Here is a 26,703-nt window from a genome sequence, read left to right on the forward strand (position 1 = left end):
AAAAAAAAGACTTAATGATCTTTATGGAAAATAAGGTAACATGTATAGTCTAAATCTTCCGGTGAAATCTAAATGATTTCTTGGTAACTCAAATATCACCTTCTTATTAACTCGAATAAAAACATCAAAGATGCTTAATCTTCAACAGGCACCTTTTCTTTACCAAAAAGTTTGAGGAACTTGCTCTCAGGGTTGTGCTAGTGCCGGCCCTGCACTTGCACAAACCTGAGAGTGAGTGCCTCACTCACCCCACCCTAGCCCTGGCCCTGCTCTCTACCTCCACACCCATTCTGTCCCAGTAGGTGGGGAGCTATTTAGAAGAACTTACAAGCATCATGCCAACAGCCCACTGGGATTTTGCATAAGACGCTAATAAGAAATCTGATACAAATTGGCTTGAAGGAAGATCAAGGCTTTAAGACCCAATGGTAGACGACCATCTACTAGATGGAAACTAACACTTCTGGGAATCCTTCTGATTTGCAGTTAATAACCACGTCCACTCCACATACCCTCAGCTCACTGATTTATTTTTTCTTCCAATTGGGATTTTGTTTGATGAGGGAATGTACAGACTATACAAGAAGATGTCTTAAATTTATGGAAAAATAAAATAACATGCATTGAAGAAATATTATGGTAACTCAACTTTTAGGTTTTTCCCAAGCTACCTTCTTTTAAACAAAAGGGACCCAAACATAATCCCTGTGCTTTTGGAGCTATGAATAAATGTGTCTACACAGAAATATTCACGTATACTCAGCAATCAGCAAATAAAAGTTTATGTTTGCCTACCTCCTCTGGCAAAGCAAGCAGCAACAAATGGGCAGACATCCCAGGACGATCATGCTGATCACACCAAGCCCAAACATCCAGAACATCTGCGTAGGCTCTGGTGGTTTAATTATATCCTGTTATTTTTATGACTTAAGCAAGAGAAGCAAATCTGAGCTCTTTCATAGTCTTTATAAAAAAAAAACCTATCAGTTAATAAAGTAAAATAAGGAGGTATTCTTATATGACAGGTAAATATCATTGGTACTCTATAAGTAGCAGGAGTTCATGAAATGAACTTGAAATACACTAAATGAACTTGAAATACAACTAAAGGTTACACTTTAAGTGTGTTCCCCCCATGGAAGCCTTAACCAAATGATCCTACTGTTTTTGTTAACAGATTATTACGATTCAGACTATATATATTTCTTCCTATGACCCAAGCATGTTTTTTCCTTGGCCATATGTTATATATCTTAGAATACTCAGGAACTGAATTCATCTATGCATACTTAACTTGACAAAGGAATGGTTTCTTAAATGTTTACTTCTAAACTATAAAACATTATATTAAATGAGAAATCAAGAATCTGCAGGTGAATAAGTATATTTTATTCTTATATTCATTTGGAAATGCATTCTAATATGATTAGGGAATTGTAAGTCACGGTTCAATTTTTCCCTCTACAAGAACCAAATGTCTCTTCACACATAATATAAAGATTAAACTGATGAATGAATTATAAACACCATGTGACAGTGTTAAAATTGTAATACTATGTTCATGATCAGGTTTCAGTTCCCATTATTAATACTAGATATTCAACAAAGACCTGTGAATTGAATAGGGACTATATTAACCTAAAACACTGTTTTGCATGCATCCTTTTTGTACCATTTGTTAGTAGTTAATCATATCAAATATGTCCCTGAAGGGACCAACTAGTAATATGTCCCCACTATACAAATGAAGGAGCAAAAACAGATGGTCTAGTGTTCGAAACATTGTAAAGAAAAAAAATCTTAAGAGAAGAACCTAATTCAAAAACAAAAGAACAAAGAGAGAAACTGACAAACAGACTTAACAGGAAACATTCAAGTTACTGTTACATACTGAGATGCTAAAGAAAAGATAAATGAGAAGAATTCTACTCAGGAAGAAAAGCCGGGAAGAGAAAGTAAGCTAAGGCACGCCTGACTGGTATCTTCTCCCAGGCATTGAGGGTTACATCTCACAAAGCCTGGAATCTATGGGACAAGACAGTGACTAAAGCAAAAGAAAAGATGAAACTAATTTCAAAATGCCATAGTCACACCTAAGGACTAAGCAGAAATGGCTCATGAATAGAGGCCTGACCATCTCAGGACTTTCTACAGATGGTATTGCTCTAGGGCTGGGAGCCTCCTTTCAATGTTAAGCTGAGAGACCCAAATTTAAACTTATGCCATTGTGACCTGTTTATTCAATTTTTAAAAACAGGAATAAAATAAATTAAAAAGGATTAACTTACTGTCTTTTAGCAGGAGAAAACAGTGGAAGTTACTGGTCTTAGATGACGAATAACAGCATTTGCGGTCCAAACATTCACTTTTGCTAAAATCGTGCAGCTGGCTGCAAGGCGTTACCACCTGATTCTCCTTTCGAATGCATGCTTTTAGAAACAAAGTGCAAGAAAGAGAATTCAGCACGGTTATTAAGTACTTTCTCTAATTAAATAATTACTGCAAGACAAAAGAAAAGAAAAACAAACACTTAAGCTTGTACATTTAATGAAAAGATTGAATGACATATACAAATAGTAATAAATGCTGAAAAAATAAGAGTTAAACTAAAACTTACCACAAAGTTACTTAACATCACACATTTTCAATTCTAGATAAACTGCAGAAAAATATAAATTGTTAACAGATCATTGGTAAGATAGTTTTTGTTTTTTTGGTTTTTTAAAATTTATTTATTTTATTTTTGGCTGCGTTGGGTCTTCGTTGCTGCACATGGGCTTTCTCTAGTTGTGGCAAGCAGGGGCTCTTCTTCCTTGTGGTGTGCGGGCTTCTCACTGCGGTGGCTTCTCTTGTTGCAGAGCATGGGCTCTAGGCGCGCGGGCTTCAGTAGTTGTCGCGCATGGGCTTAGCTGCTCCGCGGCATGTGGGATCTTCCCGGACCAGGGCTCAAACCTGTGCCCCCTGCATCGGCAGGCGGATTCTTAACCACTGCGCCACCAGGGAAGCCCGGTAAAGTACTTTTAAAATGACTATAAACATAAGCTGAGTAGTAGTGACACAAATATAACACAGAAAGGGCTAAATAACTAGAACAGGCCAAATGCCCTTAAAACTAACACCTTGTTAAAAGAATACCGTAGATACCCTCTCACTCAATTTTACTAAGCTGCAGAAATGCACTGAATCCATCCATGAGACTGAATGTAAGTAAAATTCACACAGTTTACTGCTAGAGAGTAAAATAAGTAATACTATTGGCACTGACCTACTTTCTGTGAACACTTAATCATATTGGCACTGCAGTATATTTTAAGATTCTTCCTTTTGGCCTTAAGTTACAACTCTATTATAATTTTTTTTTTTTTTTTTTGCGGTACACGGGCCTCTCACTGTTGTGGCCTCTCCCCGTTGCGAAGCACAGGCTCCGTACGTGCAGGCCCAGCGGCCATGGCTCACGGGCCCAGCCACTCCGCAGCATGTGGGATCTTCCCGGACCGGGGCACGAACCCGCGTCCCCTGCATCGGCAGGCGGACTCCCAACTACTGCACCACCAGGGAAGCCCCTACAAATCTATAATTTTGAATAGGCAATGATTTATGGCATGAATACCAAGATTCATGCAACTGTAAGAAATTCATACATATCTGAATCTGTAAGATTCACAAGCTGAAACAGCTGATTTTTTAAACATCCTGCTTTATATGAAAAACAAGTGACAACTAAAAAGGCAGATATCAGATTTTTATTTGAAAAGAAAACCTCTACAGTATGGCTTAAGGCCAACATAGATTCAGTTCAATCTCCAATACTATCAACAACTACAGACTTAGAAAAGTAATAAATGATGTTTTACGATCACTCTGAAGCACTTCAACATCAGCAAAGAATAATATAATGGTTGTAAGTATATTATTACCTCTTGGTATATTTCATTATATTCCTCTACTTTAAAGATTGGCAATTCCTGAAGCTCAGGTTAAGAATAATAACAGCTACCATTCATCAGTCACCTATTTGGGCCACGTATCTTGCTTTACACACATTATTTCCAATCTTCACAACAAACTATCAAAATTAGTTTTACAACCTCCATTTTTAAAATGAAGAAATAAAGGATCAAAGTAACTTGTGCAAGGTCACAAATTTAATGCGTTACCAGTTGGCCTGGATATTCATTTCCCAAACATTTTAGACATGTGAGAACTTAGCCTACTTTGTTGTTATACTCTAAGCAATCTGTTCTTCAATTCTGCCAGGCCCAGAGTGACTCTCTTCCCCAGGATGGACTACATCTAGAATACCATGTTCAGTCCTGGACATCACACACTCAGGGAAGGGTGACAATCGTCAGGCCCTGGTCAGAGATCGGATGGACTTCCTGTATGCTGAGTTCCTCACTATAGATATTGTTCAAAGACCACTTTCCAGGAATGAAAATCATGCAAGAAGAGATTTTAAATCATAGAAGAGACTGGACTAGATGATCTCTAAGGTCCCATCTAATGCTGGGCTTCTGTTATTTTATACCTAAATTGCATCTGATGGACTTTATGCCAGATACTAGAATTAGCTTTTAGACTCAAATTACTAATTATGAAGAATAAGAAGGGTAGCACAATTTTTATCAGGTTTAAGTGTACGATTTTATCCAAAGGGAGAAGGATTGTGTGACGTCTCAAGCTTCCCTGCCAGTCTGCCTCAAGGTTATCATTTTAATCTGCAAGAGATGAATCTACTACTAACAACACTCTAATGATGAGAAGACGGTCTTTTTGTTAGTGCTTAAGTGGGAAGAATATTCAGTTTTAATTATATAGGGGAGGAAATAAATTGGTTAAAAGTACTTCACAGAAGGGTGGGCTGTGATGAAGTGGGAGAGTGGCAGGGACATATATACACTACCAAATGTAAATTAGATAGCTAGTGGGAAGCTGCCACATAGCACAGGGAGATCACCTCTGTGCTTTGTGACCACCTAGAGGGGTGGGATAGGGAGGGTGGGAGAGAGGGTGATGCAAGAGGGAAGAGATATGGGAACATGTGTATATGTATAACTGATTCACTTTGTTGTAAAGGAAAAACTAACACACTATTGTAAAACAGTTATACTCCAATAAAGATGTTTTTAAAAAAAAAAAAAAAAGAGAAAAAAAAAAGTACTTCACATTTTATGAACTTGTAGTTATTATTTTTCAAGAATACAGTACATAATATTTTATAAATACTTGATCGCTGTTGAAAGAGTTGAATCAACCTCGGTATGATATTTCTCTTAAAATGGAACAGTCTGAATTTTGGGGGCAAAAACGTCATCTCATAAATTGATTTTGACTCAACGTACTGCACCAGGTTGGAGGAGTATTTCAGAAATGCAGATATCTTATTGAAACTATTTTTAAAGCTGGCTTCAGTGTTTGTATAATGTACTTATAATAGGTAGCTATGGGACAGTTTACATCTGCTATCTTCTCAAGCTCTAAAGCTTAAATCATCATTTGTTGTTTATGACGAACTCCAGCACTCACTATTCTTTTAGCTTCACAACATACCACCTTATCAGACTTCTCTTTCTCCAATCGATTTGACCAAGGCAGTATTTTTAAATGAATTACTTAAGGAGTTCATTTATTTTGCTATTCTCATTGGTAGTAGATGTCATAATGCTTGTTTTGAACTGGAAACCTCTTAGAGAAACATGGAGAGATTTATGCAAAATCACAGAAGAATTCAGTGGTAGAGTCGGAATTAAACAATGGATACAATTTTGTGCTTATATATGTACATCAAATTTTACTGGAATTCTGCATGATTTTTAATAAAAGCTTCATCTTTATAATTCACATATGTCAATTTATTTGAACCTTCTCCTTGAAAGGGCACCACATGCTGTACAAAATGAAATGTGTTTATTTGTGGTTAATCTCAGGGGCCATCAAGTGCTTAATAAACACATTATATACAGAATCACAAAAAGACAGAGATGATGTGACTTGAAACCTGAACTTTTTATCATTAAAACAGATGGGAAAACATCTGGTATATTCCATAACATTAGAGCTACACAGTACCCTGATTAATGCCACAAAAGACACTGATTTCACAATACTGGATCAGTGACTAAATTTCAAGCAATGCCATTAAGGTAAATTTTGAAAAGTTTAGAGATTTGTAAAGGAAAAGTATTCTGTAAAGAGTAACAAATATTTATGGAATGACTTAAAATACTGTCTCAGTTCATCTTCGCAATTCTTTCTGGTAAATATTTTCATTTTAAAGATGAAGACACTGAGGTTCAGAGGTTATCTTGCCTAAGGCAAAGGGCAGAGTCAGGATTAAAACTCAGGGGCTTCCCTGGTGGCGCAGTGGTTGAGAATCCGCCTGCCGATGCAGGGGACACGGGTTCGTGCCCCGGTCCGGGAGGATCCCACGTGCCGCAGAGCGGCTGGGCCCGTGAGCTATGGCCGCTGAGCCTGCGCGTCCGGAGCCTGCGCTCCGCAATGGGAGAGGCCACAACAGTGAGAGGCCCGCGTACCGCAAAAAAAAAAAGTATTAAAACTCAGGTTTGTCTCACTCCAATGCCAACAGACCACACTGCCTCCTAAACATTTAACTACTGTTTTCAAAACAAGGACATTGGGAGGAATAAAATAAAACAGGAACTTACTTGTTGGAAAGAAAAAATGTAACACAGTTTCCCAGGCAGCAGTTTCTTCCAGAGATCGTCTATTAGCATTTTCATTGCTCCACAGAATATATTCACTTGAATTCGAGAACCCTTAAGAAAAGTGAAATTATTAATCCCAACAGATATTTATCACTTTCTTTGACCCTTTAAAAGTAATTACCTGTGCTTAAATTAAATATGGAAAGTCTAAGAGCTAACAGACATTGCATTTAAAACTCATAATAGCTTAGGTACAATTAATAATCAGAATATGTTTTTGCTGTGAAATTGAGTATTAAGTTTAAATTAATTAATTAAAAAATAAATAAATTTCAAAATGCTTAAGCTGTAGGCCGACACATCCCATTGTTGCACTGTAAACTAATTTACAATAGTGAACTTGCCTCTGACAGTCTTGACATTCGGAGGCCCAATCAATTAACAACTTGGAAACAGTATGTATTCCAACTAAATCAGGCCCCATCACAGAAACTCTTGGGAAATATGTTGGCTTCTTTATTTACGAATAAAAATCAAGGCCTTAGACACTGTAAACCTTCCTTATCCTTCCTCATTACTTCAACACAACTTGCTTTTAGCTTTATCTGCATGATTCCCTCCTATATAAGAGGAGAGAATATCCATCCTCATTCCCATGACATGGATTTGTCCATATCATTAAATATTTTCCAACACTATTTGTAATAACCTCACAGTATTACATTATACGGCTCTATTATAAATGAGTTAATAATTTCCCCCATACAAAGACATTTAAGTTTTCTACAATTTATTGGTATTATGAAGAACACTGCCTAGAAGAACACTCAGATACAGAGAACAGATTGGTGGCTACCAGAGGCGTGGGGTGGGGGTAGGGGTGGGGTGGGAGAAATGGGTTAAGTGGGTCAAAAGGTACAAACTTTCAGTTATCAATTAAATAAGTCCTGTGATAATGTAATGCATATTTAAAAGTTGCTAAGAAAGTACATCTTTTAAAAATATTTATTTATCTGTATGTGGGATCTTCGTTGCAGCATGCGGGATCTTTTAGTTGCAGCATGCGGGATCTAGTTCCCTGACCAGGGATCAAACCCGGGCCCCCTGCATTAACCACTGGGCCACCAGGGAAGTCCCAAGAAAGTAAATCTTAAATAGTTCTCATCACTAGAAAAAAAAAAATTGTAACTGTGTATGGTGACAGATGTTAACTAGACTTATTGTGGTGATTTCACAATATACACAAATAGCAAATCATGTTGTACACCCGAAACTAATATAATGTTAGATGTCAATTATACCTCAATAAAAAAAAAGAAAAAGAAAAAATAAAGAACTCTGCAATGCAATGATTTATCACTGTAGCTATATATTTGCAGATATTCATGAAAAATTCCTTAGGATAAATTCTTAAGGGATGGCTCTTAACCTTGGTCACACTACCCTCCAGTAAGGCTGCCCCAGGTATACATGTACCAGCAGTGAAGGCAAGTGCCAATATTCTTGGACCCTCACCTTTTCTGTTGTTTGTCAGTTTGATGGCCAAACTAATGTTACCCCTTGTTTTAATTTGCATCTTTAGTCATCAGTGAACTGATCTCTTTCATATATTTGTTTGTGTAATAGAGAACTTAACCCTTAATCTGCCACATATATTATAAATATTTTTCAAGGTAGTCAGCTACGTCTGTATTTTTTATGGTGTTTTAAGAAATTCAAAAGTTTAAAATGTTTTATGTAATCAAATGTATCAATCTCTTCCTTTACTATTTCTGCCTTTCAGGTCATGTTTTAAATGGCATTGTGGACCTTTTAAAGAATGTCACCTGCCATTACAGTAAACAAAGGATGTAGCCGGCCACATCCACCAAGCCATAAGTCACTGAGCCGCCACAGATGGTGCACCCTGAGCGGATTCAGGATGGAGAAAAGCAGGATACTGGCCCTAGATTGTTAACATGCATATCAAGGGAATGATTTCAATAAGCCCAGACTCTTGCATCTTCCCATACACAGAAAAGCGCTAAATTCATTAACTTGAGATGTCTGGTTTTTCTTTAATTAGCAGTAATCTTTTGATCTTTGACTATCTGGGTGTTTTTTTATTTTTGTTTTGTTTTTGCCAAAACTCCTATATCCAGGCTCCTCCCTTACCTCTTTGGAACAGTCCCTCAGAGCTATCTGAGAGGCTGTTTCCTGGGCTTAAGTCCTCAGAAAGTCTGCCGAATAAAACATAATTCTCAAATTTTAGGTTGCGCATATTTTCAGTCGACAGCATTCTACACTCTAATATTTCCTTCTAACACTTTTATAGTTTCACTTTTTATATTTAAATCTTTAATCCACCTCGAAAATATTTTGGAGTATGTTATGAAGTAGGGACACATGTTTTCCAAATACCATTTATTAAATCCATCCTTTCTTACTTATGACATCACCATCATATGCTAACTCCTTAGTCATAGATTTGTTTCTTGATTCTCTATTCTGTTCCACTAATCTATCTGTTCATGCACCAATACCACTGTTATAATTTACCTTGTATTATCATATGTTTTAATAACTGGATCTGGCAATCTTTTCATTAGTCCTCATTATCAAAATTTTATTCTCAACTCTGAAGAATTTTTTAGGTGAAACTTAGAATCATTTTGTCAAATCAAAAAATCCTAATAGTATTTTTATGGTAATTATGATGTTCCTTATTTAACAGTCATTCAAAAAACATTTATTGTGTGCCTCATGTACTAGGCATGAATTTACTTAAATACAGACTCATCTGGAGAGAACTAATAACAGTACAAAATTATCTCACCCAAGAATCTCTCATTCAAGTCTCTTTTTATCTCTCTGAGTATAGATTTTTTTTTTTTTTTTTTTTTTTGCGGTATGCGGGCCTCTCACTGTTGTGGCCTCTCCCGTTGTGGAGCACAGGCTCTGGACGCGCAGGTTCAGCGGCCATAGCTCACGGGCCCAGCCGCTCCGCGGCACGTGGGATCTTCCCGGACCAGGGCACGAACCTGCGTCCCCTGCATCGGCAGGCGGACTCTCAACCACTGCGCCACCAGGGAAGCCCCTGAGTATAGATTTATAGTTGCATTCATATAGGTCCTGTACCTTTCTTATTACACTTATTTCCGTATGTCAAATATATTTTGTTGTTATGTTATGAATATGCTGTCATAAGAATATTCACTTATCATTTTAAAATCTCCTTTATATCAATGATAATATTCTCTTTCTTATTTTAATGAGACCAACTTCCATACATATACATTTGAATGTATATTCTCAGCCTGTAGGGTACTTTATTATAATATGAACTTTATTATATGAATATGAACTTTATTATACATGTTAAATCAATCTAACTTGTATTATTCAAATGGGTCAATATCTTTATTTTTTCTGTCAAGGACTGAAATATATGTATCATAGTCTCCCACTACGATTGTAGATTTGTCCATTTCTACTTGAAGTTCTAAAACCATTTTTTTTATATATTTCAACACTATGCATAAGTGTTCATTCATTACAGTTTTATCTTCATTGTGTAGTACATATCTTGACAATATTAAAAATAACCCATTTTTTCCTGTTTGTTTTCTCCTAACCCCTACTCCTTCAATAACTATGTATTTAATGCCTACTATATTCGAGGTTTTGGGGATACATCAGTGAACAAATCAGATAAGATCCCTACCCTCATAAAGCTTACAATATAGTGGAGAAAACAAACAAAAAAGTAAACTAACAAATTAAAAAATTATAAATTGTAATGCATGCTATGAGGAAAGTGGATACCAATACAATATAAGGTAGGGGACGTACTTTAAATAGGGGCTGACCTCTCTGAGATGATATTTCAGCTTAAAAAAAGAAAAAAAGATTAGAAGAAACTGGCCATACAAAGGGCTTGGAAGAGTGCTTCCAGCACAGGGAACAAGAAGGGAGACGAATATTACTAGTCATACTTTGCCAGATTAGAAGGCTCACTGCCCTACATTATACAGGAAAGGAGCTACAAGTTGGAAGCAGCCTTGACAGGACCTGTGTTCTGTACTGCCATTTGTTCACTCAGTGCCCCCCTTGCACAATTGACTGTTCTTGTCAACACGCCATCTGAAGGAAGTATTGGCTGGCAGTAGCACACAGTGACCTGAGTCTCCATACTAGGTTATCTTCTGCAAGGGGTGTGCTCTCTGGAGTCCCTCTAGGATGGAGAGTCATCTCCAACTCAAAGTACCCTAGCCTCTAGACCCTGACAGACAGGCTTGGCTTTAGCTGAAGTGAAACACGGATTGCTGCAACTTCTCTCATTAGTGTCTGGCCTGGCCTTCTTTCTATCTTTCAGAAATCCTTCCAAATTTCTAGCATGTCAATAAAGATAGCACCTGGGACTTCCCTGGTGGTCCAGTGGTTAAGACTCCGTGCTCCCAATGCAGGGGGGCCCAGGTTCGATCCCTGGTCAGGGAACTAGATCCCACATGTGGCAACCAAGAGCCTGCATGCCGCAACTAAAAAGAGCCTGCACGCTGCAATGAAGATCCCGTGTGTCGCAACTAAGACCCGGCTCAGCCAAGATAAATAAATAAATAAATAATTTAAAAAATTAACAAAAACAGGATCAAACTACACATTAACTAAAAAACTGTTTTAAAAAATAAAATAAAGATAGCACCCTTCTTGGTTCTCTGGGTTTTCAACTATTACAGATCTTTTGGTCACTTCGATGAGTACAGAAGGAGGAGGCAATTAAACATTTACTCAGGAAAGCACCATCAGCAGCAGCCTGAACCCAAAGCCTCCAGCATGTTTAAACTGCTCTCTATCACTGGTTTCTTCCCAACTCTGAAAGACAATTATTTATAAATTAACTTGAGCACTATTTCCCGAAGTGTGGCATAAGTACCATCAGCATTACATGCGTTGATTTTAGGTGGAACACAGTTGAATATTTATGGATGTATTTAATTTTTGCTACTTAGGTATTTATTATGAAAAGTGTAGAAAAAATATACATGACTAGTATATCAAAACTACCATGACACCAAACATCATTTACCACATGGCAAACCTTTATAAAATCCCCTTTGACATTCCTGTTCTTTCATTACTGGAAGCAACTGTCCTTTCCTCACTCCAAAATCTTCCATCAGCCAGTGCCCAGGTCTTTTCAGAGCTTCCTCTTCACCTTATTAAGCTCCAGCCTCTTTCCCCTCCCCCACTGTTATTCATATGCAGAATAATTCCATCCCCTATGCTTCTAATTTGCATCTGTACACTCATTAAGCTCAGCAAATAAAAGACTAGGAGGCAGCATCCCTAAATGGCAGCAAGAAATGGTAAAGAACCAATTATGTTTCCCTGTCACAAAGAATTTTTATTTTTTAATTTCTCTGTTACCAAAAAAAGACTGAAAACCTAACTACGTTTCAAAGGAAAAAAAAAAGCAGACTCAAAGCTGTGGACTTCATGGGCATGTGACCTATGCAATATACAGAATGTGGCTCTTAGAACGGTTCCACACTTGGTTTAATGTTCTGCTATCACCTTGAAATTCATAACACATTTTGAACAAGGGACCCCGACATTTTCATTTTGCAAATCATGTTGCCAGTCCTGCTCTGCAGTGAGGTCTCTCAGATGAGGAACTGAATTAAAGGGCGAAGAGACAGAATGTGAACAGTAGCTAACTGGTATCAGCTTGAAGAGGATTCTGCTAAAACTTAAGTTGAGGGTCTTCCTATGCCACAGTCTCTTCTGGGCCTTGTCCTCAAATAGACCTGAATTTGCATCTTGGCTCTGCCACATACTGGCTGGTGAACTTGGGCAAATCAGTAAACTTCTCTTTGCCTCAGTTTACTCATCTGCAAAATGGGAATGATATTTATTTTGAAGACTTGTGAGTATTAAATGAAATCATACACGAAGTGCTTAGTATAATGTAAAATGAGTAAATATTTTACCATATCTCTTTCATTTTTTAAATTGTCTCTAATTTTAAATTTAATAACATTACGTTGTTTTCATGATACTTATTTTTATAAATAATTCTCTTAATCGCAAATATGACCAGTTTCCCATTTATAACAGTGCTATAGTTTCCTTTTAAAATAAATATACTTATTTAAAAAGTGAGGCAATTTAAAGAAAAATATGAATAACTGGTAGCATTAAGGTAACAAAGAATTGTGAAGGTGTTATACAAACTACTGAGGCAGGAGAAACACCTGTCTAGTGAAATCTCAATTTTTAGACAAGATAACTGAAGCCTAAAGAGGCAAAATGCCTCATCAAAAGTCACACAGCAAGTCAGTGGCAGAATCATGACAACTCAGGTCTCCTAACTCTTAGATCAGGGCTCCTCCAACTACACCACATACACAAATGGTTAAAGCAAGACCAAACTTGGTGCCTAGTGTGGTACAAGGCAGTCAATCAGACCTATCTAGATGCACTGCCTCATTCACTCCCCAAAATAACAGATAAATGAAGTATTAATATAATAATATAGAAACCAGTCACGTGGTTTTTTCCTATGGAGCTAAAGCATTCTGAAAATATTACCCATTAGTCAATCTTTATTCCTCTCTCTCTTTTTTAATCTCCCAAAAAAGGATGTGCAATAAGGACTGACCCAACAGGTTACAGAGAATTGGTGGAGGGGGTGGAATCAAATTCCTAGTCCTGATCTACTAGTCTCTTCGTCCTGTACGCTACTAGCCTATATGCCTTATGCATAAAAGTAACCTTAAAAACAAGGTCTAAAAGACTATACAACCTGGAGCTCTCCCAAAGTTAATTCAGATCCCTCAACCTCAATTCTCCTTGGTGGCATTAAATCTAAGAGAACTCAGAAGGGTCCATCTAGAAAGAAGGGAAATTTTAGCTCTGGGACCAGATGCCCTGCTTTCACTGCAACACTCCAGGGGCATGGCCAAATTATTTTACCCCTCAGTGTGTATTAGTTTGCTAGGGTCACTGTAAGAAAGCACCATAAACTGGGTGGCTTAAAACAACAGAAATTTATCGCCTCAACAATTCCGGAGGCCAGAAGCCCAAAATCAAGTCCAAAATCAAGATCAACGAATAGGGTTGGTTCCTTCTCCTTCTGAGAACTGTCAGGTAAAGCCTCTCTCTCTCTTTGGCTTGTAGATGGCTGTTTTCTCCCTGTGTCTATCCGTACAGTTTTTCTACTAACAATGTCTATCTCTGTGTCCAAATTTCCCCTTTTTATAAGGACACCATTCATATTGGACTAGGGCCCACCTCACTTTAACTTGATTACCTCTATAAAGACCTCATCTCCAAATAAGGTCACATTCTAAAGTGCTAGGGGTTAAACGTCCAACATTTTTCGTTGTGGGGGGGACACAATTCAAGCCATAACACAATGAATTTAGTTACATTAATTAAGTTAAATCATTTTAAATACAAAATGATATTTAATCCATCCAGTCACATATTACCTCCTGAGAATCTGGGACATCTGACAACATTAAGAATGAATCATGGATTATTTTAGGAGAAAACATGTTAAACCTATATTGGAAAAAGTCCTCATGGAAATAAAGAGATCACACTGAATAACAGTATTCTCTTTTTATAACAGTTCTACTCAAAATAGGAGTAGAAAATGAAGAACTCACGGACTAAGAAAATAACATGTACAATTTATAGTTTTATTTCTTAAATTACGTTTTCAGAGAATGAAAAAGCTCTCAGTTTGTAAGGTTCTCAGTTTTATTTGTAACTAACATTTACAAATACAGTAAAACTAATTCAGAAATACATTGTATTTTAGATGAATAGTAGGAAAAATAAATATGGATAATTCAAAGCAATATGATTTGTGGATGATCATTTAAAAGGCATCTTAAAATATTTTTCAAAGAGTAGGAATAATATTTTTCTAACTTATTTTAAATAGTTGATAAAAGAATGCATAACATATACTTTATTTAACACTGAATTTCATCCCCAAGCAGCTGTGACACAGTACATAGTGTCTCTGTTCATTTCACTTAACAATGCTTCTGCCCAACTTTTGCTTCCTTCTTTGACTGTGGGAGGACCTTGGCTGAGGAGATGGAAGGCCTCTGGGTATGGCAGGGAGAGAGAAGTCATTGAGATTAGAGGTGGGGATGATGGAAGGTCTTTGGGCTTGAAGCTGGAGCTTGAGGGAGGGAGGGAGGAATACTATGGGAAAGCCAAGTCCTTTATGCAGAGGAGGAGACAGAATACCATTGTGAGGGGATTGGGAGGGAGGGCAGGCCAAGGGAGGTAAGGTAGAGAAGGCTCTTTTTTGAGAAGGCTATCTTGGAGCTAAGGAGAGAAGGCTGCGGGGAAAGAAAAAGTATTTGAGTGGGGGGCAAGAAAGATCTAGAGGAGGAGGTGGGAGAGACTTTGAGTGAGGAAGCAAAAGCATTGAGTAGAAGGAGGAAGAGAAGACTTTTTTTTTTTTTTTTGGCGGTACACGGGCCTCTCCCTGCTGCGGCCTCTCCCGTTGCGGAGCACAGGCTCCGGACGCGCAGGCTCAGCAGCCACAGCTCACGGGCCCAGCCGCTCCGCGGCATGTGGGATCTTCCTGGACCGGGGCACGAACCCGTGTTCCCTGCATCGGCAGGTGGACTCTCAACCACTGCGCCACCAGGGAAGCCCAAAAAGAAGACTTCTGAGGAAGGAGAGAGTTAGCTTTGGGTGGTGAGGGAAGAGAAACCTGTGAGTGGGAAGAATGGGGGGCCTCTGGAGGGCTGAAACAGGCATCTGAGAGGGGGGTGAGCAAAGGTATCAAGGAGGGTAAATAAGAAGGGAAGGGAAGGATTTTGAATGAGGAAGAGAAGGCCTCTGTGAAGTTAGATTAGAGAGAGGACAATGTGACATAAGAGAATGAAGGCATTTTAAAAGGGACGTGAGGGGGACTTCCCTGGTTATGCAGTGGTTAAGACTCCACGTTCCCAATGCAGGGGGCCCAGGTTCGATCCCTGGTCCTGGAACTAGATCCCACATGCATGCCACAACTAAGAGTTCACATGCCACAACTAAGGAGCCAGCAAGCTGCAACTAAGGACCATGCCTGCTGCAACTAAGGAGCCTGCAAGCCACAACTAAGGAGCCCGCCTGCCTCAACTAAGGCCCAACACAACCAAATAAATGAATAAATAAATAAATAAATAAGTAAAAGGGAAATGAGGGAGTGAAGACCTTGAGTGAGGGGAGTAAAGGGCTTTGTGAAATAAGGAAGAAAGGCTTTTGAGTGAAGGGAGAGAAGGCCTGTAAGCTGAGCAAAGGAAAGTCATTGTGGGGACGTCAAGAATGAAAGGACCGGGCTTCCCTGGTGGCGCAGTGGTTGAGAGTCCGCCTGCCAATGCAGGGGACGTGGGTTCGTGCTCCGGTCTGGGAAGATCCCATGTGCCGCGGAGCGGCTGGGCCCGTGAGCCATGGCCGCTGAGCCTGCGCGTCCGCAACGGGAGAGGCCACAGCAGTGAGAGGCCCGCGTACCACAAAAAAAAAAAGAATGAAAGGACCTTGACTGAAAGTTAAGAAGAACTTTTGGAGTGGTGATGAAGAAGAGAAAGCATTTCTGAGAGTAAGAGAGGAAAGGGATTTGTGAAGTGAGGTGACAGACGGAAGGTCTTTGTGAGCATAGGTAAAGGAGGTAATAAGTTCTTTGAGTAAGGAGGTGAGGGAGTTTAGTACTATGTGAGGAGAGGGAATTTCCTACTCTGTGAAAGGACTGGAAGGAAGGAGGTCTTTCAGGGGAACAAGTGAAGAAGGGAAGTCATTTGTGAGGGTAGAGGAGGCAGGGAAGGCAACCATGAAAGAAGGGAAGGCCTCTGTGAGAGGAATTGAGCAAGGAAAGTCCTTGAGAAAGGAGGTGATGGGGAAACGAATTTGAGAGGTGAGGTAAGGAGGGTTAGTAAGGTGAAGTTAGAGGTGGAAGAGCTTTAAGAGAGGAGGTGATGGAGGTCAGCACTTTGAGTGGTGTGGTGAGGGAGATTAGTACTATGTGATGGGAGACAATGAAAAAGCCTTAGGAGAAATGAGGGATGGAAGTCATTCATGAGGGAAAGAAGGGCATTTGTGTAAGTTGGTGAGGGGATTTAGTAGTTTGTGAAAGGAGGCTAGGGAAGGAAGACCTTTCAGAGAAGACCTAATATAAGTAAAGAGACTGAAACACTAATCAAAACCTCCCTAAAAAGAAAAGTCCAGGAGCAGATGGCTTCATTGGTGATTTCTACCAAATATTTAAAGAAGAATGAATACCAATCCTTCTTAAACTCTTCCAAAAAATAAAAAAGGGAACACTTAACTCATTCTACAATGTCAGCATTAATCTGATACCAAAGCCAGACAAAGATACTGCAAGAAAACTACAAACCAATATGACATATGAATACAGATACAAAATACTGGCAAACCAAATGCAACAGCATATTAAAAAGAATATACAAAATGATCAAGTGGGGTTTATCCCAGGAATCCAAGGATGGTTCAACCTAAGAAAATCAATGGAACACACCACATTAATAGAATGAAGGAAAAAAACTCACATGATCATCTCAATCGGTGCAGAGAAAGTATCTGGCAAAATCCAACACCTTTTATGATAAAATCACTCACTCAACTACGAACAGAAGGGATTTCCCTCAATAGATAAGAAGCATTTATGAAAAATCAACAGCTAACCTCATAATCAATAGTGAAAGGCTGAAAGCTTTCCTTCTAAGATCAGGAGCAAGATAAGGATGCCCACTCTTACCACTGCTATTCAACGTCGTATTGGAAGTTCTAGCCAGAGCAATTAGAACATAAAATGAAATAAAAGGCATCCAAAATGTAAAGGACAAATACAACTATCTATTCACAGATCAAATAATTATATATGCAGAATATTTTTTACAGTTCACAACAAAACCTACTAGAGTTAATAAATTCAGCAAAGTTGTAGGGTACAAGATCAACACACAAAAAGCAGTTGTGCTTCTATATACCAGCAATAAACATTCCAAAAAGGAAATTAAGAAAGCAGTGCCATTTACAATAGCATCCAAAAGAATAAAATTTCCAGTAATAAATTTAACCAAGGAGGTTAAAGACTTGTACAATGAATACTACAAAACACTGCTGAAATAAATTAAATAAGATATAAATAAATGGGAAGACATGCCATGTTCATGGATTGAAAGACTTAACATTGTTAAGATGGCAGTACTGCCCAACATGATCTACAGATTCAATACAATCTCTATAGGGACTTCCCTGGTGGTCCAGTGGCTAAGACTCCGTGCTCCTGATGCAGGGGGCCCAGGTTCAATCCCTGGTCAGGGAACTAGATCCCACATGCCACAAGTAAGAGTTTGCATGCCACAATTAAAAAAATTAAAAAGACCCCGCATGCTGCAACTGAAGATCCCGCACGTAGCAACGAAGACCCGGCACAAACAAACAAATAAATAAATGAATAGAAAAGTGCTTTTAAAAAAATACAATCTCGGGCTTCCCTGGTGGCACAGTGGTTGAGAGTTCGCCTGCCGATGCTGGGGACACGGGTTCGTGCCCCGGTCCGGGAAGATCCCACATGCCGCGGAGCGGCTGGGCCCGTGAGCCATGGCCGCCGAGCCTGCGTGTCCAGAGCCTGTGCTCCGCAACGGCAGGGGCCACAGCAGTGAGAGGCCCGCGTATCGCAAAAAAAAAAAAAACCAACCAAACAAACAAAAAATACAATCTCTATCGAAACTCCAGGAGCCTTTTTTTTTTTTTTTTTTTTTTTTGCAGTACGCGGGCCTCTCATTGTTGTGGCCTCTCCTGTTGCGGGGCACAGGCTCCGGATGAGCAGGCTCAGTGGCCATGGGTCTCGGGCCCAGCCGCTCCACGGCATGTGGGATCTTCCCGGACCGGGGCACGAACCTGTGTCCCCTGCATCGGCAGGCGGGCTCTCAACCACTGCGCCACCAGGGAAGCCCTCCAGGAGCCTTTTTGCATAAATGGAAAAGCTAGTCCTCAAATTTATATGGAATTTATATGGAAGAGGCCTTGAATATTCAAAACAATATGAGTAAGGAACAAAACTGGAGGAATCACATGTCCCAATTTCTCAACTTTCTACAAAGCTATAGTAATCAAAAGAATATGGTACTGGCATAGGGATGGACACACAGACCAACAGAACAGAACTTAGAGTCCATCAATAAACCCATAGGTCTATGGTCAACTGATTTTCAACAAGGGTGCCAAGACTATTAAATGGGGAATGAATAGTCTCTTCAACAAATGGCACTGAAATAACTGGACATTCACATGCAGAATGACGTTAGACCCCTAACATATGCCATAAACAAAAATTAATACAAAATGGGTCAACAACCTAAATATAAGGACTAAAATCATAAAACCCTTAAAAGAAAACCTAGGCATAAATCTTCATGACTTTGGATTTGGCAATGGATTCTTAGATATGACATGAAAAGCACAAGTGTCAAAATTTAAAAAAAAACAGATAAAATTGGACTTTCTCAAAATTGAAAACTTTTGTGCATCAAAAAGCTGTCAAGAAAGTGAAAAGAAAACCTACAGAATGAGAGAAAATATTTACAAATCACATATCCAGAATACATGAAGAACTCTTACAACTCAATAACAAAACCACAAACAATCCAGTTTAAAATGGTCAAATGATTTGAATAGATATTTCTGCAAAGAACATATACAAATATCCAGAAGCACATGAAAAGATGCTCAACATCATTAGTCACTACAGAAATACTAATGAAAACCACAATAAGATACCACTGCACTCACACTAGGATGGTGATAATCAAAAAGAGGGGGTGGTAACAAACACTGGTGAAATGGAGACCCTCATAACACTGTCAGTGGGAATATAAAATGGCTCAACCACTCTGGAAAAGTTTGGGACTTCCTCAAACAGTTCAACATGGATCCCCATACGTCCCAGCAATTCCACTCCTAGGTATATATATGCCCAAGGGAACTGAAAACATACTGACACAAAAATCTGTACATGAACATTCATAACAATATTATAGCCAACAACTGGAAACAGCCCAAATGCCCATCAGTCTGATCAATGGATAAACAAAATACAGTATATTCATATCACAGACTAGTAGTCGGTGGTAAAAACGAACGAAGTACCGATACATACACAATATGCCCAACTGTCGAAACCATTATGCCAAGTAGAACAAGCCAGACACAAGGAAGGACAAATATTCTATGTTCCCACTGATAGGAAATATCCAGAACAAATCCAGAGAGACAGAAGTAGACTGGTGGGGGCCAGGGGCTGGGAAATGAGGAGTAACTGCATTCTCAGTGGGTGCGGGTTTGAATTCGGGGTGATGAATGAGATAGAGGTGGTGGCTGCTCAACATTTAAGTATCTAAGTGCCACCGAATTGTTCACGACCAAATAGTTAGTTTTAGGTTCCGAGAATTTCACCTCCGTTTTTTAAAAAACGGCGGGAGGTGAGGGGGTAGGGTTTTGTGAGGACAAGTGGGGAGGGAAGGGAGGGAAGGTGCTTCTGAAGGGAGATAAGGAGGGAAGCTGTTTGTCGTCAGACGGACCGGAGGGCACACGCAATGGGAGAGACGGATGGCCTTCTCGCTACCGCGCAGAGCCCCGCCCTTCGGCGCTCTCCCCTCCCCCTCCCGTCCCCCTGAGGGGCCCTCGCCCTGTACCCCGGGCGGCACTCACAGGCACTCAGGTAGTAGTAGCACAGCAGCAGCAGCAGGACCCAGACGCCGAACAAGAGCAGCCCGGAGTGTTTGCGGGCCCACACCTTCACCAGAGAGTGGCACGTCTTGGCCTGGACGCCACGCAGAGACGCCTGCGGGGCCGGCGTAGGCTTGTCCGCCATGATGGTCTGGCGCTCGCCGGTGGACGACGCCATCCCCAGGTTCTTCTCTTGGTTCCTCGTCCGACAACTGCTCAGCTTGCAGCGCGCCCTCCGCAACACCCGGGTCTTCGACTGGATCCTCCCCTGCATCGACTGCCCCTCGTAAGGCATGACTCAGAGTGACCGGTAAGCTGAAGTGCCTCACAACGACCTGTAAGCTGAAGTGCTGCCGCTCCGTCAACTGCCCAGTACCCAGAAGCCCCCGGGGCGGTGACGCTTACGTGATACCCCTGGCAGCACGTGCGGCCGTCGTGCCGGGCCCAGGCCCCGCCCCTTCGTAACAGCCGGCTCTAGTGGCTTGTGCCCATGCGCCGCTCAAGGCCCGCCCCTTCTAGGGTTTGTCAAACGTTGTCGAATGAATGAACGGGGTCCCCAAGGCCTGAGCCAGTAGCGGGACTGCTTGTCACCCAGCAACTAAATGGCCTCGCTGGAATCATACTCCAGCCCTGGCTGCTAATTCCTCCTCAAATTCAGTCCTCTGACACCACTGTAGCCTCTACGGTCACCACAGGCAATCACTGCAGCACCGCCCGATAAATGTAGCTTTTTATTTTTATTTATTTTTTTATTTTTTATTTATTTATTTTTTTTTATTTTTTATTTTTTTATTTATTTTTTTTTTTTTTGCGGTATGCGGGCCTCTCACTGTTGTGGCCTCTCCCGTTGCGGAGCACAGGCTCCGGACACGCAGGCCCAGCGGCCACGGCTCACGGGCTTAGTTGCTCCGCGGCATGTGGGATCTTCCCGGACCAGGGCACGAACCCGTGTCTCCTGCATCGGCAGGCGGATTCTCAACCACTGCGCCACCAGGGAAGCCCAAATGTAGCTTTTTAAATGTAAGTTTTCGTTATTTAAAATTAAATGGAATTAAGAAATCGCTTCTTCCTCAGTCCCAGTAACCCCATATCAAGTGCTCGGTAGCCACACATGGCTCAGGCCACCATATCTGACAGGGCGAAAAAGGAGCATCTCCATCATGGCAGAAAGTTGTGATGGGCAGCACTGGACGTGACGATCGTGAATATGGTAGATGTTCAATAGGTTGCTACACTGTGTGGTAGGAGCTCTTAAGTGGAACAAGATGGTATTTGCCTTCAGAGACCTTAAGTTTGAGTCACAAATAAATGAAACAACAGGACAATATGAGGACAAAGAGTGTATGAAGAACACAAAAAGTGACTCAGAACACTTCGATTTGATTCCCATCATTTGTCACCAGTGAATTGGGTGGCCCTAAGTGCCTTCCTTCTGCTGTGCCTTAGTGCAACACGTGTAAAATAAGACAGCGTTGTCTCAGAGTCCCCTTTTGACTCTAAAATCTGACCCTTGGGCAAAATCCCATTAACTCGCTTTATGTGGGCACATCTGCAAAAGCACTTTGTAGATGATGCTGGAACACTTGTTCATCTACCTCCATCTAGTTTTCAAGGGATGTGAAACGACCCCCTTCAACTGCATTTCCATCTTCTTTCTTACTACATTTTACTCTGGCTTTCCAAATGGTTTTCTACTAATCATATTCTATTGTTCTTATTGTTCTTTCCAATGTTAATAAGCATTCCATAGGGGGAAGGAGGAAGGAAGTTTTCCTATGTAAATAATTCTTGAAATTTAGCGCACTCCACTCTACCGCCACATCTAGGAGCAATTCATAATGCTCTTTAGTTTATCAAAGGAGCTGGCAGGAAAAGAAGCTGTTTTCCTTTCATCGTTTCTTAATCTTTTTTTGTGGGGGGAGGGCCTCAGCTTTTCCAAAGTTAATTTGACCAGAGGACGCCTGTATTAACAGCTTTTGAAATTACTGCCTTCAACTGTGAGGAACAGGAAAGCGTCTCAGATTTTACTGTACTTCTGAGTAACAAGGCAGCCTGCCACAATTTTGTAAGTGCTGGCAGAAGATGCAAGACTACTGGGTCAGAGACAAAGGACAAATGCTCCCCTAGACATTCAGACACTCGAGAGACCCATGAACAATTGCCTCCCAACAGCAAACTTGTTCATGTCATAGAACCCGTGGAAAAGCTCGTATGACCAGGTACCACGCAGCCGCCCTGAGGGCTCAGGGATTAAGCTAGAGCACACGGGTTGGAAACTCAGCTCTCTACCACCTCATGGGCTGTGCTCACTGAGCCTTAGTTTTCCCTTCTGCAAATTATGGGCTGCGGACATACTGATTGTGAAGATTCTTTCCAGCTCTGGCTTGCTGTGACTCGCACTTGACTGTAGCGTTTGGGGTTGCTGTCAACAGGCAAGGCATGGCAGTTTACGGCAACAATGCAATACTCGTGAGCAATCCACATTATGCCGCTAGAAATACACATTACTAACAAAAACTCAGGGGGACAAAATCTCTAAGATTAAGCCCGAGTACTTCCCGGTTTACAAAACACTAATTCGAGATTGGGGGGCAGGGCAAAAAACCACCCACTTTGTAGATTATCAGATGTAGATTTAAATCCTGCCCTGGATTTCCTCTTTCATCCTATATTTTCAAGGGAACTAAATTTGATACTAGTCAACCTAGAGCTAATTAGGGAGGAAAATCTGTTGCATGGGCATGAATACAAGGACTGCTTCACAAGATGGTACACACCACTGCTCAGAATGTAACTACCATTCCTGTGGAAAATTGAGAATTGGCACTTTTTAAAATATCACTACAGGCAGACATGAAAAGATGTTCAACATCAGGTAATCAGGGGAATGCAAATTAATCAACAATGAGATAACTGATGCTCATCGGACTGGCAAAAATTAATAAATATTAACAAGAATGTACAGAAATGGGAACTCAATCATTGCTGGTGGAGGTGCAAATGGATACAACCACTTAAGACAGCAATTTGACCACAACTTGAAAGGTTAAATATTCACATATTCTGTGACACACAAATTCCACTTTTAGGTATCTATCCTGTCACCCATATGTACAAAACAACATGTACAAGGGCATTCATTGTGATAATGAAAACAACATAAAGGATGTCTCAGTAGGGAAATGGAAACAAATTGTTGTTCATTCCTGTAATGTATTAATATATAGCACTTAATGTTGGTTAGGATCAATCACCTTAGCCGATATCGTAATTCTTTCTTTTGGCGGACCTGCCTAGTGGCATAAGGTGGCAGTTTCAGCTTCTAATTCAGTGGAACCGTTGCTGTGTTCCCTGAAAGAGATATTTCTCTCTTGAATAATAAGCTTCTGAAATAGCAGAAATCAGAGAATGAGAAGCAAAGCGCAAACATCTGTATAAGCACGTCGTTAGGCATCCCTCTCACCAGTACTCCCTTAGTCCTTAGCCCCATGTATTCTGGTTCTGGGACAAACAGTGCCTTATGTTGATTACTGGTCCTGGTTCAGAGTGCACACCACATCCTGCAAGACTTATAGGGTGTTTTCTCCTAGGGGGTGTCATAACTAGGTTTTTAATAGGTGATTTCATTGTTCTAGTAGGCCAACTTCTTTTTTTCCAGCTTTTTTTGTGGTAGAATTGACAAATAAAATGGTAAGATATTTAAAGTGTACACGTGGTGATTTGATATATACATACATTGTGAAAAGATTCGTACCATCTAGTTAATTAAGACATCTATTACCTCACAACTCTCTCTTTTTTTTGGTGAGAGCATTTAAGTTCTACTCTTAGCAAATTGCAATTATACAATACAGTATTATCAACTATAGTCACGTTATACATTAGAACCTCAGACCTTATTCACCTTACAACTGAAAGTTTACCAACCTCTCCCTGTTTCCCCTACCCACCAGCCCCTGGCAACCACTTTTCTACCCTCTGTTTCTGTTTCTGACTTTCACTTTTTTTTTTTTTTAAGATTCCACATATAAGTGTATTTGTCTTATTTCACTTAGCATAAGGCCCTCAGGTTCCGTTCATGTTGTCACAAATGGCAGATTTCCTTTTTTCTTATGGCTGAATAATATTCCTCTGTGTGTGTGTGTGTGTGTGTGTGTGTGTGTGTGTGTGTGTATCTCACATCATCTTTGTCCGTACTTCTTCAGGAGACCTTTCCTGACCCTCAGACCAGGTTAGAGCCCCTTCTTATACTTTCCTGTGAGGTTGCTGTGGTTAGTGTGCTCCAAGGACAAAGAACAAGATAAACTCAAAGGGCCAATGTTGCCAGAACAAAGGGCTACAGGACTCCTATCACTCGGTCACAATGTGACCATTGCAATGTCCCAGAGCCCTCCCAAGCAGCATGCCCTGTCCCTTTCCCATCCCATATAGGGAAAGACATTTGCCCCATTTTCCTCCTGCTCAGCACACTGAAAGTATACATACTCTGCCCAGTTAGCAGATGACTTACAGGTTCCCTGCCTATAAAAACAGACAAGCAACCCATCCGTGCTCATTGTCGACTTTCCCTGGCAACCAGCAAGTCGGCCCACTGTTCTTGCAGCCACCCTTCCCTTTAATAAGCTCTATCTTCCTTACATTCTGCCTCGTGCCTGGAAATGCTTTTCCAGCCTGCGCTCGGACCACGACAGGTTATAACATCACGAATCCTCTGGTGCTTGAATGGGAAAAACAGAAGTCACAGTTGATTCAGAGAAAGAGCTGATCCACGTTTACTGCCTCCTTCACTCACCCTTGCAGGACAGGATGGACTGAAGTAGCCAGACATCTTTCTGGCGGCTTTTCTTTGTTTACATTGAGTTGAATTTCGTCTGTGATGCAAACATGCTTCCAAACCTCTCATCCAATTTTACCACCTCATCAACAAGGTGGGAGAGTGGAGAATTTGTTGTCCCCTATCTGGAATTGGCATGGGACACCAAAGTGTCTAGAAAAGTCCCCAATCCTTCAGGGTTTCTGAGGGTGGCTAAAGAGAATAAAATGCCAATCTCGGTGCCTTAAAACAACGAAGGTTTATTGCTTGCTTACACTACCTGCTCGCCACATTGTCATCACCGAGACCTGGCCTGACAGAGGTGCCACTGCCTTGTCATGCCACCATCTCCACCTGAGCTTCCAAATTGCCGTGGCAGGGAAGCGAGCGCCGAGAGTCACAGGGCCCTGGGCTTCAACGCTTTGGCCCAGAAAGGACACATAGCCTTTCTCTTTCCACTTCGGGGGCCAAAGGAAGTTACAGGGCCACGCGGCACTCGAGAGAAGCACGTGCCCGGAAGGAAGCGAGAACCAGGAAATGTGGTGCCCCCTAGAAACGTCTAACAGCAGCACGTGCTGCGCATCCTGCTAAGCACATTATATGCATCCTCCTTACAGGCCTGAGGTAACTGTCAATATCTCCATTTTTAGGGGAAACTGAGGTTCAGAGAGATTGTGTGGCCTTTTTGAGGCTACAGGGGATATTTAAGCTGGGGTCTGAACCTGTGTGTCCATTGACTGGCAGTCCAGTGCTGGCCCTCCTCCCCCACACACCTGGCAGGTGAGTCTGGCCCTTCTGCGAACCACTACTGCATCGCCTACGCTACACTGTAGTACCCAATGCCCTTTCCAGATCCCTGTGCTTTGGCACTTCTGATGCCCCTGTCCTGGCAAAAGTGGGAAAAGAGTATTTTGGCAAACTCCTGTTCACCTCTTGTGATCCAATTCTAACCACATCTCTCCATGAAACCTCTCCTGACTTCCTCCTGCAGAATTCATTGCCCCAGGCTCCGCTGCACTCAGCTCAGATCTCTAGCAGGACAATCATCACAAGCATTTATTATTATTATCTGTTAACCTTCTTATTTCTTCCATTGGACTGTGGCTCCTTGAACAAGGTAACCATGCTCCATTTCTCTCTGTGTTCCCAGGACAGGAGCAGAATAGCTTAAATACAGCCAACATTGGTTATATATACATGCCCCACACGGGTCGAAATGCTTTACATACACTCACTTATTTCACTCTCACAGCATTTCTATAAGGTAGGTACTATTATTAACATCATCCGTTTTTTATGGATGAGGAAATTTAATGTGTAGAGTTTAAAAAACTTGCCCGGGCTTCCCTGGTGGCGCAGTGGTTGGGAGTCCGCCTGCCGATGCAGGGGACATGGGTTCGTGCCCCGGTCCGGGAGGATCCCACGTGCCGCGGAGCGGCTGGGCCCGTGAGCTGTGGCCGCTGGGCCTGTGCGTCCGGAGCCTGT

At 41.0% G+C, this 26,703-nt stretch overlaps 1 protein-coding gene and 1 non-coding gene across 2 annotated transcripts; one reads left to right on the top strand and one right to left on the bottom strand.

Annotated features, from left to right (window-relative positions):
* Positions 1-791: 791 nt before the first annotated feature.
* FMR1NB (FMR1 neighbor) lies at positions 792-20,700 on the bottom strand. Its single transcript, XM_067023917.1, has 5 exons — positions 20,372-20,700; positions 8,820-8,884; positions 6,666-6,776; positions 2,289-2,429; positions 792-892 (listed from the first exon to the last, which is right to left on the bottom strand). The coding sequence occupies exons 1-5, from the start codon at positions 20,698-20,700 to the stop codon at positions 792-794; spliced, it is 747 nt and encodes a 248-aa protein (XP_066880018.1).
* Positions 17,928-18,000, top strand: TRNAR-CCU (transfer RNA arginine (anticodon CCU)). Its single transcript has one exon. It is a non-coding gene; the product is annotated as a tRNA-Arg (tRNA).
* Positions 20,701-26,703: the final 6,003 nt, after the last annotated feature.

Source organism: Kogia breviceps, chromosome X (assembly GCF_026419965.1).
Source record: "Kogia breviceps isolate mKogBre1 chromosome X, mKogBre1 haplotype 1, whole genome shotgun sequence".
NCBI classification, from domain to species: domain Eukaryota; kingdom Metazoa; phylum Chordata; class Mammalia; order Artiodactyla; family Physeteridae; genus Kogia; species Kogia breviceps.

What these genes read in the sequence shown, in the direction of transcription:
- FMR1NB (XM_067023917.1), bottom strand. Translation starts at nt 20,700, where the DNA reads ATGCCTTACGAGGGGCAGTCGATGCAGGGGAGGATCCAGTCGAAGACC. An exon ending in GCCTGTGAGTGCCGCCCGGG is followed by an intron (nt 8,885 to 20,371) that starts GTACAGGGCGAG and finishes TTTATTCGGCAG; the next exon opens with ACTTTCTGAGGACTTAAGCC. An exon ending in TGAGGGACTGTTCCAAAGAG is followed by an intron (nt 6,777 to 8,819) that starts GTAAGGGAGGAG and finishes ACTTTTCTTAAG; the next exon opens with GGTTCTCGAATTCAAGTGAA.